This window comes from Panthera leo, chromosome B2 (assembly GCF_018350215.1).
Source record: "Panthera leo isolate Ple1 chromosome B2, P.leo_Ple1_pat1.1, whole genome shotgun sequence".
Classification (NCBI taxonomy): domain Eukaryota; kingdom Metazoa; phylum Chordata; class Mammalia; order Carnivora; family Felidae; genus Panthera; species Panthera leo.
Window position 1 is genome coordinate 136536222 of NC_056683.1, and position 17974 is coordinate 136554195.

Genomic DNA, 17974 nt, shown 5'->3' on the forward strand with positions numbered 1-17974 from the left:
TGATCTGGGAAGCCTCTCCCTCCTACACACGCTCCGGGTGCATGAGGAAACCCAAGGTGCTGCTACAGAGGACCTTCCAGGGCACATTCACGCAAACAGAAAATGACTAGTTCCACAACCAAGTGATCTCTTCATTCTAAGATGTGAATTTTTTTTTTTGGTACTATATAACAGCAACCAATGACAAATATAGATATCTTCCTATAGGTAGAGCATGACATTATTGAGGATCTCTAGCATTTACAGGGATTATAAATTTACTAGAAAAACATGGACCTCAGAAGATAGGAATAGAAAGGAAACACGTTCTCATTAACAGCTATTGTGTGATTGCATGAGCTCAAAATGCTGAAAGATAAGGATTTTCACAATGGCGTGTGCCCATAAGACAGAATAGGCCATGCTAAGAAGGAGGAGGTTGCTGTCGTCATTCACAGGATGCGAACTGGGTTCAGGCTTGAGGTTCTGTCCGCTGGCTCCGTTTATCAGGCTGTACCCACGCTCACAGAGCTGATCCGATCCAGACTGAAGGTGACATGGGAAATGATGCTTAGAGACCTTGCCCAATTCCCTCATTCTGTGAGCTGCCTTTTGAATGGCTGAAAATGTATAAAAACCTATAGCGTTCTTGTTTTTCCGCGACAATTCTTAAATCTCTGCTGTGTTATGTGCCCACGCATGCAATTTTCCTCTCAAGATTTCCCATTAGCTAAAGATGTATTAGAGGTACCCCTGAGTATGACTAAGTCTCAAAGCTAACAACAATTCAATAGAAAATCCTCCATACTTCTTCTCTACAGTAACATGAGGAGACTTCTTTTTAAGACAGTTTTTGAGAACTTAATTTTTTTACAGAAAGAAAAAAAATATATCATTTGTCTAGCATTAATTTTCTTATTAGTGAAAATTTTCCAGTCACAAAATATGGCCCAGAACTAACCTCTACGGCATGTTTAATCTCTCCATGGTTGGCGGTATCGATGGGCTCATTCTTAAACCCTTTCAATTGTGTCTCCTTTGCAGATATCCAAGATGAGAACTCAGATATTCTGAAATAACACAAGTATCTTCTTATTAAAGGGAGAAAATATCCCAGTGGTTAAAATACATTTTCTCTTTTGACTTTATTCATGGAAGTTGAACCATCAACTGATTAGCAAGTCAAGTAACAACTTTTCTAGGAACTGTTCCTTTACCATGAAGCTTGGGGCAGGGGTGCCTCTGGGCACTTTTCACATAGGAGGAAAGAGAAGGCAGAGTAGATGGAGTTCAGCTAAGGAAAACAATGTGTCCCAGCGCCTGAGCACGTGGAGGAAGGAAGCACCTGAGGTCTGGCCTCTTCTGTCTCCAGCAGATGGAGACAGAAACCCAGAGGCAGAGGCCCCCCTCTAGTACTATGAGGGAACCGGGGAGCAAGGAACTGCAAATTCGCTTCAGAGAGATAACGTCTGGGTCACTCACAAATAAAGTGCTTCACTCTGTTTCTGACTGACACCCATTTTTATTAAATGAAGCATTTTTATATAAGAGCCTGGGCAAGATCGCACGATTTGATTTTCTTTATTGCTGAAGACAAAACACGCATCATTACTTGTTTTGCAATGATCTAGGAATCAACAGTATTAGGACAGGTCAGATCCGCCTCCAGAAAGAGTTCCACAACTACCTTCTAGTGTAGTCCTTCCACTTGTCCTGGTCTTCCACGAGCTTCATGTAGGTGGTGTCAATGGCAGCTCTGAGCTCTTTGAGAGTCACGTGACAGGTTTCAGGTGTGTTCCTTACTGGGTCCCGGACGGGGAGTTTCAGACACAGTTCTTCAATAAGCTGTAACCTTTTCTCACAAAGATGATGAGGACCTTTGTCACTGAAGAAAATCTAATGAGCAATAAACGTTTATATAATCCCTGTGAGGATCCACACAGTACTTTCCTATTTTCATAGAAGATTCCCATTTAGTCTACCTGTATAAAGTAATTAAGCTATTTCGTGTTTTCAGACCCAAACCAAAGTACCGGCTGTATCCTTTAGGTGACAATGTGACTTGGCGTGCCCGCGCATGGGGTGTGTGAGACGTACCCTGTGCTCCTTAATAATCTTTTCACTGCCTTCCTGGGGCACCAGCGTGATCTCTCGATCCAGCTCAGTTCTGCATTCTTCTACAGAAGCTAGGAATCTATTCTTCTCCACATCAATCTTCAGATGAAGCAAATGATATGGGGCTTCTCCTTGAAGGTCCTACATCCCATAGGAATATTTTTAAAATATGATACCATTTCTGATTACACACATTTTCAACTGAAGTGGCAAAAACCATAAAATATTCCCTTGGGGTCCGATGTGATTTAATCACTATCGTCTGCACCTGCCGTTGTGCTTTGTACACTTCCAAGTAAGTATTGGGACCGCAATGAATATCTTCTGCCTGGGGGGCACATGTTTCACAGGGATTATTCTATTTAACTTTTACAACAGCCTCACACAATATTAATATTTCTATTTTACAGGTCGACCACTGAGGCTCAGGGGTAAGTAGAAAAGCTAGATTTGAATCTAAATTTAAATCATGCCCTGAGTCCATATACCCTCTCCCCAGCATATGTCTTTTTTAATTCTGTCAATGACCCTGTGAGATAGGAAGAACCTATATTACACTCACTACACAAAAGGCGAAGATAAGAAAACTTTTATTAATAAAAGTGCGAGGGTGAAACAGCCCACAGTCACACCTGTGACTACCTGCCATGTCTCTTTCCTTAGAGCATTCCTCAAGTAAACAGGGCATCTAGCACGCAAGCAACATGAAATGTTTTATGTTCTTTCTGACATAAGAATAAGCTATATGATTACCTTCAGGCTTACAATTATTAGTTTTAGCTAACTTGTATCCTATGGTATTTATAAATTTTTTTAATGTTTATTTATTTTTGAGAGACAGAGCACAAGCAGGGGAGGGGCACAGAGAGAGGGGGACACAGGATCTGAAGCAGGCTCCAGGCTCTGAGCTGTCAGCACAGAACCTGACGCAGGGCTTGAACCCACGGACCTTGAGATCATGACCTGAGGTGAAGTCGGACACTTAACTGACTGAGCCGCCCAGGTAACCCTATCCTATGGTATTTAAAAGGTTACTTTTAAAATAAAATACTAAGATAACTGATGAGAAAGATGATCTGGGGCTATGGAAAGACTAGACCAGATTATATCCTAGAGAGCTTAATGTTGTGAATGTGTGTGTGTATAAAAGAAATACAGCTTTCATTTAGAATCTCTATTCTATAATACATTTATGATATTTTAAGTTTTAAAGACGTATTAGAAAACTTGGGTTTAAGGATTTTTTAATTTTCAAATTTAGCAAGTAAAAAATTTTGTCCTTAACTGAGTTTTTCCTATGCACAGAGCTGATTTTATAGCCTATGTTACTGAGATGGAGAAAAAAAAAAAATCCAGAGATTCACAAAACCTGATGGAAAGTGTTTTGGTTGCCTATCTTTCAGACCCCGTGACTTCTTCATATAACACACATGAAGTTCGCCACTCCCTGTGACCTCGTGATAGCAGTGGTCAACCTGTTGCTAGAGTAGGTTTTCTCCAGGCTGGGGAAGACAGCCTTCGATTCTGAAATCGACTTCCATGTGATGAGTCCAGTGTGGGGCACTCAGGTTAGACACGCCAAGTGGATCCCTACATCCCCAACTTCTGTGCTTTCTCTCCTGCTCTCTCTCTCTCTTCCAGTTCCTGTTACTCCTCCCTCCCATGTACCCCAGACCCCTGCTTCTTCTGTAAAATCCTAGCTCAAAACTAGTTACTTGATTCACTCCTTTCCACTCCCCAAGTAGGCCCACTTCTCTCTACAAAAGCTTTCATATGTATTACTTACACTTTTGGGGACTTAGTATATATTGTACTTTCATTATCTGCAACTAATTATCTTCCCCACTGGACTCGAAGCTCTTTGGGGAAATGGATCATGCTATGTTCATTGCTGAGTCCTTAACTAATAAATGTTCATATTTACATTTCTGAGGTCATAACAATCTAAACCAGATGGTAAAATCCTTGAAAACAGCAAAATGTTATTATAGCATCTCTAACATAATTTATTTAAGTGGGTTTACTGATGTTGCTGAGTAAGTTAAATGCCCTTGCCATTCCTATCCCCAAACCTACGCAGGAAAAGAAAAAGAGTGCTCTTAAGTAATATGATAAAATTGATGCTACTAAAAAAATGAGAAAAACAAAATTTTCTCATACTTTATCATGGTTTATTCAAGTTCAGTTTTTTCAGTGGGAGAAGTAACTATGGTGACCTTCCATGACTTTCTACATTTCTCTTACAATCAAACCTTAATCCCCTCATGCTCTGTCCCATCATGCATGATACGTACTTATGTCCGTGCGTCCATTATGTCCTGACTCACCTTCCACTGTTTATGGAGCTTCCTAACAGCTTCCTGCAGGCCCTGCTGTTCCTGTTCAGGGAGGATGTCAGTGAGCTCGTCGCAAGCTTTCAGGAAAGCATTGAGCACTCTCTGATCCAGCTGACTGAAAAATTCCTGGCGTGGAGGGGGAAGTGGTTACGAGTGTCAGACAGAATAAAAGGCAGCATCTACACACCATACAGTCAGGCAGTCACGCCTCAAAATGAGCCCGTTAGCCAGCCAGTGCCCTCTTTAAACCTTCCTGGCAACTATGATTTTTTTTTTAAGGAATGAACTATAATTATCTATAGTTATGAGTCAGAAGCCACCACATCTGAAATTCAACTAGTACTTTTCATTTTTTAGAAAGAAATACCTTTGCAGTTTTCAAATTTGGTAGAATATTCTGGAAGGCCAAGGGGCCGAACACCTTGATTCCCTATAATAGAGTTTTCATTCCTCTCTGGTAAAGTCAGAAGAGCAGAACAGAAACTAGTGTTTAGCCTTGCAATTCCTCACACCCTAGCTGCAATGTGTTTCAGGCCCTGCTGGTTCATTATGAGCCATTTCCATCCACATCCAGGCGAAAACACACGACCCCACAGGCTACGGACAGAACTGTGCCCACCGACGTCTGCCAAATTCCTGTGTTGAATCCCTAACCCCCAGTGTAATGAAATTTGGAGATGAGGCCTACGGGGTGATGAGATGAGGTCATGAGGGTGGGTCCCTCATGATGGAATTAGTGCCCTTATAAGAAGAGACATCAAAGATCTTGCTCCCTATTTATCTCCGTCTTACGAGAAGAAAGTGACAATGACCATCTACAAGCCAGGAAGAGAGTCCTCACCAAACCCAAACTGTGAGAAAATAAGTGCCCTTTGCTTAAGCACCCAGTGCATGCATAAATATATGGCACACCATGCAGATAAATACAACACGTGTGCACATCGACGCATGACCAAGTCTCACACAGACTCAGGAGTACGTCCGCGGAGATATTTTGAAACAACAGTGGTTCAAACCAGAAAGTGCCACACGGCACCACGCGTCTAAACTGAAGGAGATGCTGGCTGGTCACCGACATCACAGTCAGCCGCGTCACAAATATATTGCAGTCATCATGCGGTAGTGTGGTTCATACAAATATCCACTGGAATTTCAGGGATGAAATAACTCAAAGTATATGTTCTCAGAGGGGCCATCATCTCCACTTGGCGTTGATCACTAACATTTTTAATACTGAAATGATTTAAATGAGTATGATTAACAGGAAGATGGCTTCACGATAGGACAAGCTGTGGATCAGCTACCAAACTTCAAGGCATGTGGTGTTCATACTTCCATATGAAATGAGCACAGAGACTTAGCCATCCACCTAAAATTGTCTCTTAAAAACAGTTATGTTGGTTACATAAACATTTCTCACCTAACAATGAATAGTCATTTGGAGAGCCTGAATTCTATATCCTATAACTCTCTACTCCCTCAGGGACTTAGGAATGGCCAATTATAATGCTGCTCATCAGTTGCCCTTGAAGTTCTTTTTGCTGCTGCCCTTTTCTTTAGATCTCATAACCTAAAATGTTTCTGCCTCCCTAACTCACCTCTTCTTCCCTGTTCTCCTCAAACACTCAGTATTAGATCGGAGCACACTTTTTACTTTTCACCCAAGACCACTTGTCCGTGTCCTCAGCTCAAGTGCCCCATGAAGGATAAACTCACTGTATGTTTCTTCAGGAGGTCTTCTGGGTTCCCCTTTTCCTCCAGGCCCTCCTGAGCGATCCGTAGCACCTTCTCCAACTCTGCTCGAGACTCTTCAAATTTCTTCATCAAGCGACTATTGGTTTCCACATGTTTCTTCCAGTCTCCAATTTTCTTCACCATATTCTTGATTTAAAAAATAATCATAATGTGATGCTGCTTCCAGATTACTGAAAGCATCATTTTGTTAAAGAGTATTGTTTCTTAAAAAAAAAAAAAACACTTGGAAGGAATACATTTCATTATGAGAGTAATCAACTCCTTTTTAACATTGATGAATATTAAGAAAACAAGTAAAATGATTGGTTCCAAACCTCAGTAGGCAAGACATTTAGCAAGAGTGGAAGCATGACACGTGATGGTTAGATGTCCTCATTCCTTGTATTTTTCCCTGGCTCGTGTCTCTATAGCACAGAGAGAGCTTACCTGGAAAGCACCATGGGCATCTGCAATCTGCCTGTGCAGCTTCGTCTGATCAAAATGCTTTAACACACTGCTCAAGGTCACGAACTTTTGAACATTTTGACTGCCTTTCTCAATTTGCGTCATGGTTTTCTTACAGCTCTCTTGACAAGCTGACAGTTCCTACAGGGAAAGGAAACCCACAACAATAGTATTTAAAACAGTGAGAAAAAGAAGGAAAGAGAGGAACCATTACAAAACAATAAGAACAACATTATATAGCTTTTAGGCTTTTAGTCAGCTATAAGTAAAATCAAAAGTACAGAGAAGTGTTTCTTTTCAGAAGAGCTCAATTTGAAGCAATCACCGAAGTCAGTGCTTTTTATATAAGGCATTTAAATGTCACATTGAGCTTTTCGAGATTTTTTTTATATATTTCATGCCTGTGCTATTACCATTAAGAAAATGAAAGGGCATCAAAGTTGTTATTTCTCTAGTGCCTGCTTTGTCCATCCAACTCATAGGCCTTTGGTTTACTGAGAGAACAATCACAAAATTAATCTACATACTAGGTTTTAATCTGACTAAATAAATTTAACACCCATGCACATTATACTTTACTGAAAGAGCTGCAGCAAATTATATATCATTTGTGTATCCCAAAAGGCACATTTGAATTCCTAAGGTTCGCAAGCTGTCAGTCAACCTTTCATTAACAAAACGAGGGACCCCAGACCCTAACCACAAAAGGCAACAGCCTGGTGGGTGTGGGAGAACATGTAGGTGTCACACAGTCACCGGATGAGAAGCCATGGTGACCCAGGGCTTTCCACCTCTGCTTCGTAACCTGGCATCATAGTGGTTTCTACAGTTGACAGATGCATGGAAATTAGCCCAGTCAAAGGCCAACAGTCACTTTTTGACTTGAAGCCACCACACTATTTGCATTTTGACATCCTCAACTGCTTTGGAAAAGTATTTCAAACTGCTCATTTGGATACCGGTTTTGGGAATCCAGATGCAAATATTAAGACCAAGGGTTTTGTTTTGTTTTGGCAAAATGGAATAAGGACACACTTTTTCCTTTTGAAGATTTAGGAGGTCAGAGGGTAACATATGTTAACAAAGATATTATTAAATATTATTAGTATTATTATTACTAAACTATCAAATGTTATTTTAATTGTGGAAGGATTCCTTGATGGCAATGTATAGTGATTTGAGAATATGAGACACGGCAACCTGACTCAAAGTGAGAGACAATCTTTACCCAATAGGATGAGAGCCCACTAGAACAGGGTTTGGTGGTATAATCATCATGGCTCTATTATCAATAATAATAATAATAATAATAATAATAACTAGTTATAGAGTACGTATTATGTGCCACTGTGTGCTAAGTACATTATAGAATATCTAATGTAATCTTCACAATAAGCTCTCAACTAGGTATTATTACCTGCATTTTAAGCATAAAAGCTAATCAAGGCTTTGTAATTTGTTACATCAGATCTATGATCCGAATATCTATATGACACTTCAGATACTCTTGGCTCTTTCTACTAAGTGATGCTGCCTTCCTTCCAGGAATCTTTTTCAATGAAGGCAGTGGCAAACCTTTTGCCCGTGAAGTTTCACCCTCCTCTGATGGATGGGGTCATTTGTAATAAACCACCTAAACAAGTCAATTAACTTCAAGAGAGGGAAGCTGTTCTGCAGAGAGATCTGCTTACTAAAACTGAGACAAAGAAAAATAATTATCATTCCAAACACATTCCCAGAACTTTATGATTGTATAATCTCAGAGGCAAAGAAAAGATCTCTTAAGACACAGATTATAGGGACACCTGGGTGCCTCAGTTGGTTAAGCGTCCTATTTCAGCTCAGGTCATGATCTCACAGTTTGTGAGTTCGAGCCCTGCATCAGGCTCTGGGCTGAAAGCTCAGCGCCTGGAACCTGCTTCGGATTCTGTGTCTCCCTCTCTCTCTGTCTCTTCCCTTCTTATATTCTGTCGCCCTCTCTCAAAAATAAATGAGCATTAAAAAAAAAAGATTTAAAAAAGACATAGATTATAGACACCGGGTAGAAATAGAATGCAGCTGTTTACTTTTATATATATCTAAATACATAAAATTTTTAATTTGGTTATAAAAATTTTATCTCTATGTAAATTTACATAGATAGATACATTTTATTTTATCTTTAGTGGACAGGGTTTTCATCTTTGGACAAGATGTGTATTTTTGTTTTGAGTTGCCAGCGCTACTCTAGAAAAATGTCTCCTGTCCTAACTGAATTCCTGCCACTGTGGGCACCACCTCAGTCCCATTACACACGCTTTAAAAATAACCATGTCTCCTCACGGGGACTTTTCCTTACCTGATGTTTCTGTTTAAAAAGGGCACTGGATTGTGCTTCACGCTCGAGAACTGCCATAATTTCATGGATTTTCGCAAGCGAGTCATAAAAGAACGTCATCTGCTTTTCCAGTTCTTCCAATGGGATCAACAGCTGCTGAGACTCATAAAGGAGTGGAGGGCAACATTCTTTGACCTTTGAAAAGACAAAAACAAAAATTCCGTCAAACGCTGCTAAGTACCACAAGCTCAGGGCACTGTTCACACCTCTGAGAACATTTTCTTCAGCGAAGCTGTCATTCGGTGCTTGCAGATCTCCAAAGACTCTTATTTAATGATATTTCCTTTGTACTGTTACATTTGGATATAAAAACACAATACTACTCAATCACTGAGACAAATAAATGCCACAGAATTTTCCCAGGAAGATTCATCTAAAGTGTCCATCTGGATGGCACCCTCCCATCTAAACGAGGCTGTTAGTGAGCCAGATGGCATCGAATTCTCCCTCATAAACTGTGTAACTGATCTTCATTTCGGCCTCAAAACCTGACCTGAGATCGTTACGAATTACGTTATCTAGACTGACTTTCCAACTTTATTTTCAAGGTCTCTACAACTTGAACCCTAAACTCCGGACAGACCTGTAACTTTGCTGACTCATTCTTCCCAGACAGGCCTTGTGCTTCCCTACCTCCCCCAGAAATATGTGTCACGACCCTCTGCCAATCATCTCACCCCAAGCGCACAAGTCATGTACCAGTTTATTTACAAAGGTTCCCAAGCCAGGGGATGTCTCCCTAGTCTGAACTGACCCAGCCTCATCTGTCACTTGTCTTTTAAAAAATGCTGTTACTTTATACCCTTGTATTGCCCTTTTTTTTTTTAAAGAGAGAAAGAGAGCGTGCAAGCAGGGGAGAGAGAATCCCAAGCAAGCTCAATGCTCAGCGCAGAGCCCAACACGGGGTTCCATCCCATGACCCTGGGATCATGACCTGAGCCAAAATCAAGAGTCGGACCCTCAACCACTGAGACACCCAGGTGCCCCTACACTTGTATTAATATCAGCTTGATCTTCACGATGAGGCCATACGTTCCTGGAGATCAAGAGATCCATAAAGTTTCTGTCTTAACACCTTCATGTTGGAATGCAGGATCAAGTAGTTCTCAAGAACTTCCTGTCCCCACTCATTTTACTTAGAATTGCTCCCAAAATATTATTCATACTTTTGGGAACCAACGAAAGGAAATGGAATACTTGTTAATAGACCATTCTCTTTTTTCTTAAATTATGAATATTCTCATGCTCTCGGACACACTGCCTAAAGGGTAAACTCACCAAAAGAAAGCTACCAATCTACTGCAACAAGGTTTTTCTAAAATGATTCTGAACAAAAGAGAGTCTGCTAACACGTATAAAAATCAGTTGGTTTCTGGGTGCCTAGGTGGCTCAGTTGGTTAAGTATCTGACTCTTGATTTTGGCTCAGGTCACGATATCACGGTTTATAAGACAGAGCCCCATGTTGGGCTTTGCACTGACAGCACAGAGCCTACTTGGGATTCTCTCTCTCCCTTGCTCACGTTCTCTCTCTCTCTCTCTGTCTCTCTCTCTCAGAATAAGTAAATAAACATCAAAATAAATAAAAATAAATTAAAAGTCAGTGTGCTTTATAAATCTTTCCTAGATACAGCTGAAAACTTACTAAGATCCTACAACTGAAGCAGTAGCTTAAAAAAGCAGAATGACTTAGATGTGCTCAAAGGTGGAATCTGCTTTCTCACAGGTCACCTTAAATCATTAAACTTGGTTGGCGTCGGCTAAGATGTGCAAGCCCAAGATATGGCTCTGAAAGCTGTTTGAAGGTTATCAAATCAGTAACGTTGACTTTGAATTGTACCCAATATTTACAGATGACATTTAACTTGAATGTTAAAAATAAAAAGAATTACAAATTAACATTCTAATATATGTCAGTTTGGCAAATGAAGTGTTCTCTTTTTTTCAATACCATGATTCTTCCTTTTTCCACTTATCTCATTTATTCCTCTTTTCATTAATTGCCCACTACTGACTTCATGTGGGTTATTCTCCTTCTGCTTGTTCTCTCCTAAATTACAGGTTTTTCTGCTGTCTTTTCCTCTGTTTCTCAATTCTTCATCACAACATTTTCCTCTTCATTTATACTACCTCCTTCCTTCTATTAAAAATTAATTACTGAAATGCAAACAATACCATCTGCATAAAACTCAACTTCAGGTAGATAAGAAATCCCAATGGAACTTCCAAAGCTCTTAAGGAAAATCCCCCAATGGAACAGAAAAGTCTTATGGCTGGTGTTTAGTGTTCACTCGGTTCCCTGTACACAGGTGGCACAAGTGTATGTGTCTTAGGTCTAAGGTGAGCTCCGTGAGCTGAAGAGAGCAGAATTTCCACGTTCCGGGCTATTCACACAGAAAATAGCATAAATACTCTTAGAACAGTCAAATAAACCTCAATAAAAAGTACATTTTGGAACTCTTTCTCATTTAAATGTATGATCTCTTCCTCTTCCTTCCCTTTCCTTATCTCCCCCCTTTGTTGGATGACATTTCACTGACCCCTTATTTCTCCAGAAGAGACCGATCGATTTTACGAAAATAAACCTCCTAGTACTTCCAAATTAACAGAGGAATTACCTGACATCAGCTCCATAGTTTAATTTTTTAAACTTCATGACCAAGTTCCTAAATGGCAAAGTTACTAAATCAAGAATCCCAATAACCAACAAAAGGATGATCTCTTAACAGGTAAAGACTTTGCCCATGAGTGTGTTGGCCGGAGGAGGTATAGGCACGCGGAAGGCAGTGTTGGCCCCTGGCATTAACATATTTTCCCACCTTGGTTAGCTGTTCTTTGAGCCCAGACATGGTTGCAAACATCTCATTGGCTTCTTCTTGGGAGCTCTCCTTGGTAATGAGGTGCGCGGTCTTGGTAATCATCTTGTACTGGGCATCCATTACAGGCACCCGCTGCTCAATGTCCTGCAGGAGCCATTGAAACAGCTACATTACCACAACGTACATTTCCTTTTAATTTCAGAATTCTGCAGAAGGCTGAACAAAAATCAATATGTACTGTATGAAATCCTATACTTGTAAGAAACTTTTGGAGATTCCAGTTATTGCTTTCCTTCTTTGCTAATATGTTATATATTGGTAAGATCATATTAAAAATACGGGGCGCCTGGGTGGCTCAGTCGGTTAAGCCTCCGACTTCAGCTCAGGTCACGATCTCACGGTCCGTGGGTTCGAGCCCCGCGTCGGGCTCTGGGCTGATGGCTCAGAGCCTGGAGCCTGCTTCCGATTCTGTCTCTCTCTCTCTCTCTGCCCCTCCCCCGTTCATGCTCTCTCTCTCTCTCTCTGTCTCAAAAATAAATAAACGTTAAAAAAATAAAATAAAATAAAAATAGATAAAAGCTTTCCTTTAAAAGCAACCATAAATCCTTAAGTAAGCATCAAGTTTACACTTCCAAAATATATGTGTGAATGTAGTATGTAAACATCATAAATCAAGTAAATGCATGTTAATTTGGGGCAATTCCTCTGACCTTAACAATTATACAACTTACCTTATCTTAAAAAAAGCAACACACGGTCATTGTAGATAATTTATGAATTAGAGATAATAAGAAAAAGAAAACTGAAGTTACATCCAGGCTTCTCACTCAGTGCTAACCAGAGCTAACATGCATCACTATATCATGAACATTTCCCCCTCTGTGTGCTTACACCCATTTTTTTATATTTACACAAAAAAATGGGATATTGTTTTTTTGCTTTTCCCAATAGTATATTAGAAAAGCTTTCCATGTCATTACGTATTCTTCTACTACTTCATTTTTGAGAGCTGCAAGGTCCTCAAAATATGCAAATAGCACAATTCATTTAATAAATTTGTTAGAGTAGAGGCGTTTATGTAGAAGTGTTAGATGTAGATGTTTCCTGTTTTCTCCTAGTCCTTTGTAATTTGGTTGTAAAAAAAAAAATCTCTGAATTAAAAAAAAAAAACAAAAAAAAACCCTATTTTGAAGTTACTGTATGGTCAAAACATATCTTTAAAAAATTCAAACAGAGGGGTGCCTGGGTGGCTCAGTCAGTTGAGCTTCCGACTTCGGCTCAGGTCATGAGCTCACAGTTGGTGAGTTTGAACCCCACACTGGGCTCACAGTTGTCAGCGCTGAGCCGGCTTTGAACCTTCTGTCCCTCTCTCTCTCAGCCCCTCCCTCCTCATGCTCACTCACTTTCTCTCTCCCTCTCAAATAAATTAACCTTTAAAAAAATAGAGCATTAAAAAATTCAAATAAATTTTTTTATTTAAATGCAATCTTTAATTCTGAGGTGCAAATCAGGATATGCACACATGTCAAAAGGGTGCCAAGGAGACAGGAAAACTTTGCAACCATCTGAGTAACATGAATGATCTTTCGTTTCACAACAGAACACGTTTTCACTTTGTTGTCCAGAAACCCCCTCACCTCCAAGTCTTGAATTAATAACTTGACATTAATAAAAGAGACTTCTAAGGGTTCAGAGAGTTTCTTATGGGCTTCAGTTGCAAAATCAGACAGGACAGTAATACAGTCTGCGTACTCCTTCTTCATTCTGTCCATCTCATCAGCCCGAGCATACTGTTAAGGAAAGGGAGAAGCACAACACGGAAAATCAGTTAAGCCCGACCCCTGGGAGCCTGTAACCCTCACATTTACATACTTTCTAGAATTGTTATATGGTAAGAAAGACTGATTTCTGATTCTTATTTTAGATATACTTGAAGGAAGTCCAATTACTGTGAAAAAAAAAAAAAAACTAGCACAGAAGTGAAGAATTATGATTTCAAACATGAGGCCCCATATGTCAATACAATCCTTAACCAAAGTATACATTTCTGTAATGTGTAAGTGGGAAAGAATAAAGGACCCAAAATAAATATAACAGTTCCAAACACATCTGCACTCTGCCTAAATAAGTCCATGCTGCAACAATAAAACAGCCTCTAAACGGACTGTTTATCAGCATGTTCGTAACACATGCATGTTCTAAGCATACATAGATTTGAAAGACATACTTGCTTGACTTCCATAAACAACTCCCTCCACCGTCCATTGAGCAATAGCAATTGTTGTTTAAGATCTCGGGAAACCATTTCATCACATGTTTCAATTAGAAAATTGCCAGCATCATTCATGGCAGCGTGCTGCTGTATCCAGTGAGGCAAGTTTCGAAAAAAATCCTAAACAATAAACGATGCACATTACTGTAAGCCACAAACCAAAACTCAACAAATGATATGGAAGTAACCAGACTATGTGAAATATCTTTGTTCTAAACTTGTGCAAATTTTAAGGTAAATCTTAGTTCTTTTTCCAAATGCAATTTTCAATAGAGAGGTTGAAAAATAGGAGCTAGAAATGCTGAGTGTCGTTTTATAAGAACGGCTTGGCCATATCTTTTGCTGAAGACAAAAACAAACAAACAAACAAACACATAATGACCATTTTCTGTCATTTCTATTTTACAGATAAAAAAACGAATTTTTGTTGTGTAAAGGACTTGTACAGTCTTCAGGCTGGTAAACACCAGTGCCAGAGTCATATAAAAGGTACAACATTTTAGACTAATGTATAGTTTTCTTTGTAGATTATAAATAAACCTTTGACCTATTACCTTTGATTTTAAAATCTGAATATCGTGCATGAAGATAATTAACAATCATGGATATAAACCATTGAAAACAATTTTTGAATTAAATATCTGGGCCAGGAACACTGAATACAGTAACATCCTTTTTTATTCGTTTAAAGTTACTCCTCTGACAATGAAGCAGTCTTCTGCTGATTTCAAGTTAATACATGTGTGCTTGTACATACTTATACACATATACCACAGTATAAACCAAGAATACCAAAGAGAATTCAAAACCTATTTTATAAAACCATGTGTGGGAGGACTTCCCACATAAATAGATGAGAACACTTCTGTTTCTGGTGGTTATATTCCCTTGGATGAAATTAACACATATGACATCTACTAGGGCACTGTCAGTCTAATCAGAAAAGCCAAAATCTGTATGGGTATACAATTCTTGTCATCCTCAGCTACACAAGAATTTTTCATCTGTGTGAAACACAGAGTGGTAAACATTTAAAAACAATGCATCTACTCGCAAAACGCAATCACACAAGAACTGATCTTGGACAGTAAGCACTAATTCTAATGTATTTACTATACTTTTTTAATGGGAGCCTGGCATTTTAATATCTTTTACTTATAAATTGATTTTTCATGGGAGAAATGCCAGATTCCCATTAAGAAGTACATAATAAATCCATTTTATGTGATATTTTAATGTAAGTGACATTAAAGCAAAACATTAACTCTTGAACACACACATACACACCTGGAATCGAAGGAAAAAGATCATTCTTGCCCGGAATAAGACCTTTGACTGAGGGTTGATAAAATGCAAAAAAGAATATCCAAAGAGACAAAAACGTGATGGCCCAGATGTTCAACTGGCATGTGTCATTATACAGAGTCAGTATTATGTTATCCTCTCTTCAATTAGGAAATCCACAGAGGATTTCTGACCACAGAGGTCAGAGCCTTTCAAGTATAGACTTTATAGTGAGTATAGCGACCTCTGTTGCCCACTGGGTTTGGGTGTCCAGCCATCGGTTCCTCCTCTTCTGAACACAAAAGCAAAACACTGAACTGATCCGATAGGGAACTGTTTTAATATAACTTCTATAAAGCAATGCATTTCTTGGCCTAAAGGAATTTACTAACCTGAAGGCACAGTTTTTCAGGCAAGTCAAGATTCTTGAGTCAGACTTGCAAAGATATAACACTCTCTAGAGAACTATGCTGTGAAAGACTCATTTCTTTTGGTGAGTTTGAACCCCACACTGGGCTCACCGTTGTCAGTTTCTTTTGTAGGAAGCGACATTACCTTTTTGGCATGCTCTGATTGATTTAGCATTTTCTCAGCATCCTCCAGCCAGGCCTGAAGACTAGCCACAGTATTGCCATATCGATCCCAGTTAGCGATGACTTCTTCCAGCATGCTTCGCACGCTCCTGACCTCTACTGAGAGGTTCCTCCACTGGGCTGTGGTTTCATTCATGAATTTCATCACATTCTCGGCTTCTTCCACTAAAACAGATCAACCAAAATAGAATCTTTACTTTTTTATTCGAAATCTACCAAACCTTTTTTCTATGGTCTATATACTGGTTTGCACTTATAATTCTTCTTCAGATTATGAAGTTAACAGATGAAATGTTAGGATTTTATTCAGCAAATGCTGGGGATGTGTTATACCATATTCACAGCTGTTTACAAAGATTAAAGGTGATAATATATTTAAAATTTTTGATAAGTGGGATGCAATAAATGACATATATATTTGTTCACATTTTGTATGTACTCAAAGAGATGCTCACATATATAGTATTGATCACAAATGCTACAGTTCATTTTCGATTCAATATGACAGATATATTTACAAAATGAAGCCAACATATGTTAGTTACAATTTGTGTATCCACAGTAACTTAAGTTTTCATTTACTTGATAATGATACTCAAGTTACTGTTTTTTTCACTTAATCCGCAGAACTGCAAATAGGTTAGAAAATCACAGTTTAGACACTGAACACTTATTTTGCCCCTTCTCAGAAGACCACACGTGCGCGCGCACACACACACACACACACACACACACACCATTATTACATAGGTTAGACAGGCATTGCACAAACTCAAGGGGACTGAATCCAATATGTGAATCCAATATGTGTTCTCCAGGCCAATGGCCTGGTCATAAAAAGATCCTTCGGGGAAAAAACAAAAAATGATGTGATCACACAGAAACCTGTAGGTTCTAAATTCTACTGCGTTCAACATGGCAACAAATTCTGTTAGTGTTTTTTACCTGAACCATCAGCTTTGACGTACATCTCAGCTGTCTGTTTCAAGATCTGGTATGTCACTTCATATTGTTCAAAGAACTTGCTATTTTCTATAAAAGACTAGAAAGGGGTAATGGTTAGAAGATGGCAAATTCTAGGCATATGTAGAAATACTGAAGTCAGTTTCTTCAGGATAGATATATGGATATTTTGCCCAAATTTACCAACCTCAACCTTTTAAAAAAATATATCAAATTAAATCAACTGCCATAAAATAACCTGATTATTCTGAGAATATAAACGGATTCCACACTTTTATTCTAACTCAGCACTATTGAGAAAATACTCTATTTCTTCTCCACCCAAGGGTTTGTTTTTAGAACAGACTGAAGTTTCTCCAGACAACCTGGGGCTAACATTTAGAAAGCACTAAATCTGGAAGAACATTTTAGTATCCAACTGTGTTTTAGCTGTGGGATTGTGTGGCTCTTTGAACATTAATTCTAGTGAAAGATGGCTCTGAGGAACTTAGATTATAAATAAATGGCACAGTGCACACTTTCCTCAAAACAGAAAGTACAAAAATGTTTACTAGGAGAAAAATTTTAAATAATCACATATCTCATCTACAATTACAAAAATTACTGGGGTGCCTGGGTGGCTCAGTTGGTTGAGCATCCAACTTTGGCTCAGGTCAAGATCTCATGGCTCGTGAGTTCAAGCCATGTGTTGGGCTCTGTGCTGACAGTTCAGAGCCTGGAGCCTGCTTCAGATTCTGTGTCTCTCTCTCTCTCTGGCCCTCCCTCCTGCTCTGTCTCTCAAAAATAAGTAAACATTAATTTTTTTTTAAATTACAGATAAGATGTATCTATACCTGTATGTAATTTACATATTACATATTACTATTACTGTTACTATTACTAGAGTAATAGTAATTTACAAACTGACACTGTAAAATTTAGAGCGCACAAGAAATCCGTAGGTAAATGTTATTGTTAACTCCAGGAAATATGAAATAGCTCCTGTTTCAAAGATTGGTCCTGCTATTATAAAGCCAAAAAATAATGCAATTATAGTTAA

At 39.0% G+C, this 17974-nt stretch overlaps 1 protein-coding gene and 1 long non-coding RNA gene across 4 annotated transcripts in view; one reads left to right on the forward strand and one right to left on the reverse strand.

Moving 5' to 3' along the window:
- The window catches only part of SYNE1 (spectrin repeat containing nuclear envelope protein 1), a 471896-nt gene that overhangs the window by 289587 nt on the left and 164335 nt on the right, over nt 1-17974 (reverse strand). The window contains exons 16-27 of the mRNA XM_042940094.1: nt 16918-17014; nt 15935-16137; nt 14051-14215; nt 13461-13613; nt 11824-11967; nt 8968-9141; nt 6612-6770; nt 6147-6311; nt 4422-4556; nt 2077-2235; nt 1667-1875; nt 941-1049 (exon numbers count right to left, since the gene is read on the reverse strand). Of these exons, the coding sequence (XP_042796028.1) occupies nt 941-1049; nt 1667-1875; nt 2077-2235; nt 4422-4556; nt 6147-6311; nt 6612-6770; nt 8968-9141; nt 11824-11967; nt 13461-13613; nt 14051-14215; nt 15935-16137; nt 16918-17014 (1872 nt within the window). The remainder of the gene's footprint in view (nt 1-940; nt 1050-1666; nt 1876-2076; nt 2236-4421; nt 4557-6146; nt 6312-6611; nt 6771-8967; nt 9142-11823; nt 11968-13460; nt 13614-14050; nt 14216-15934; nt 16138-16917; nt 17015-17974) is intronic.
- LOC122220504 overlaps nt 3041-17974 on the forward strand; it is a 45796-nt gene continuing 30862 nt past the window's right edge. For 2 of the 3 annotated variants that reach the window (XR_006202897.1, XR_006202898.1), the window contains exon 1: nt 16887-16966. This is a non-coding gene — a long non-coding RNA (uncharacterized LOC122220504). Of the gene's footprint in view, nt 3663-14503; nt 14585-16886; nt 16967-17974 lie in introns of those variants that run through there. The other variant, XR_006202899.1, reaches the window with a different exon arrangement.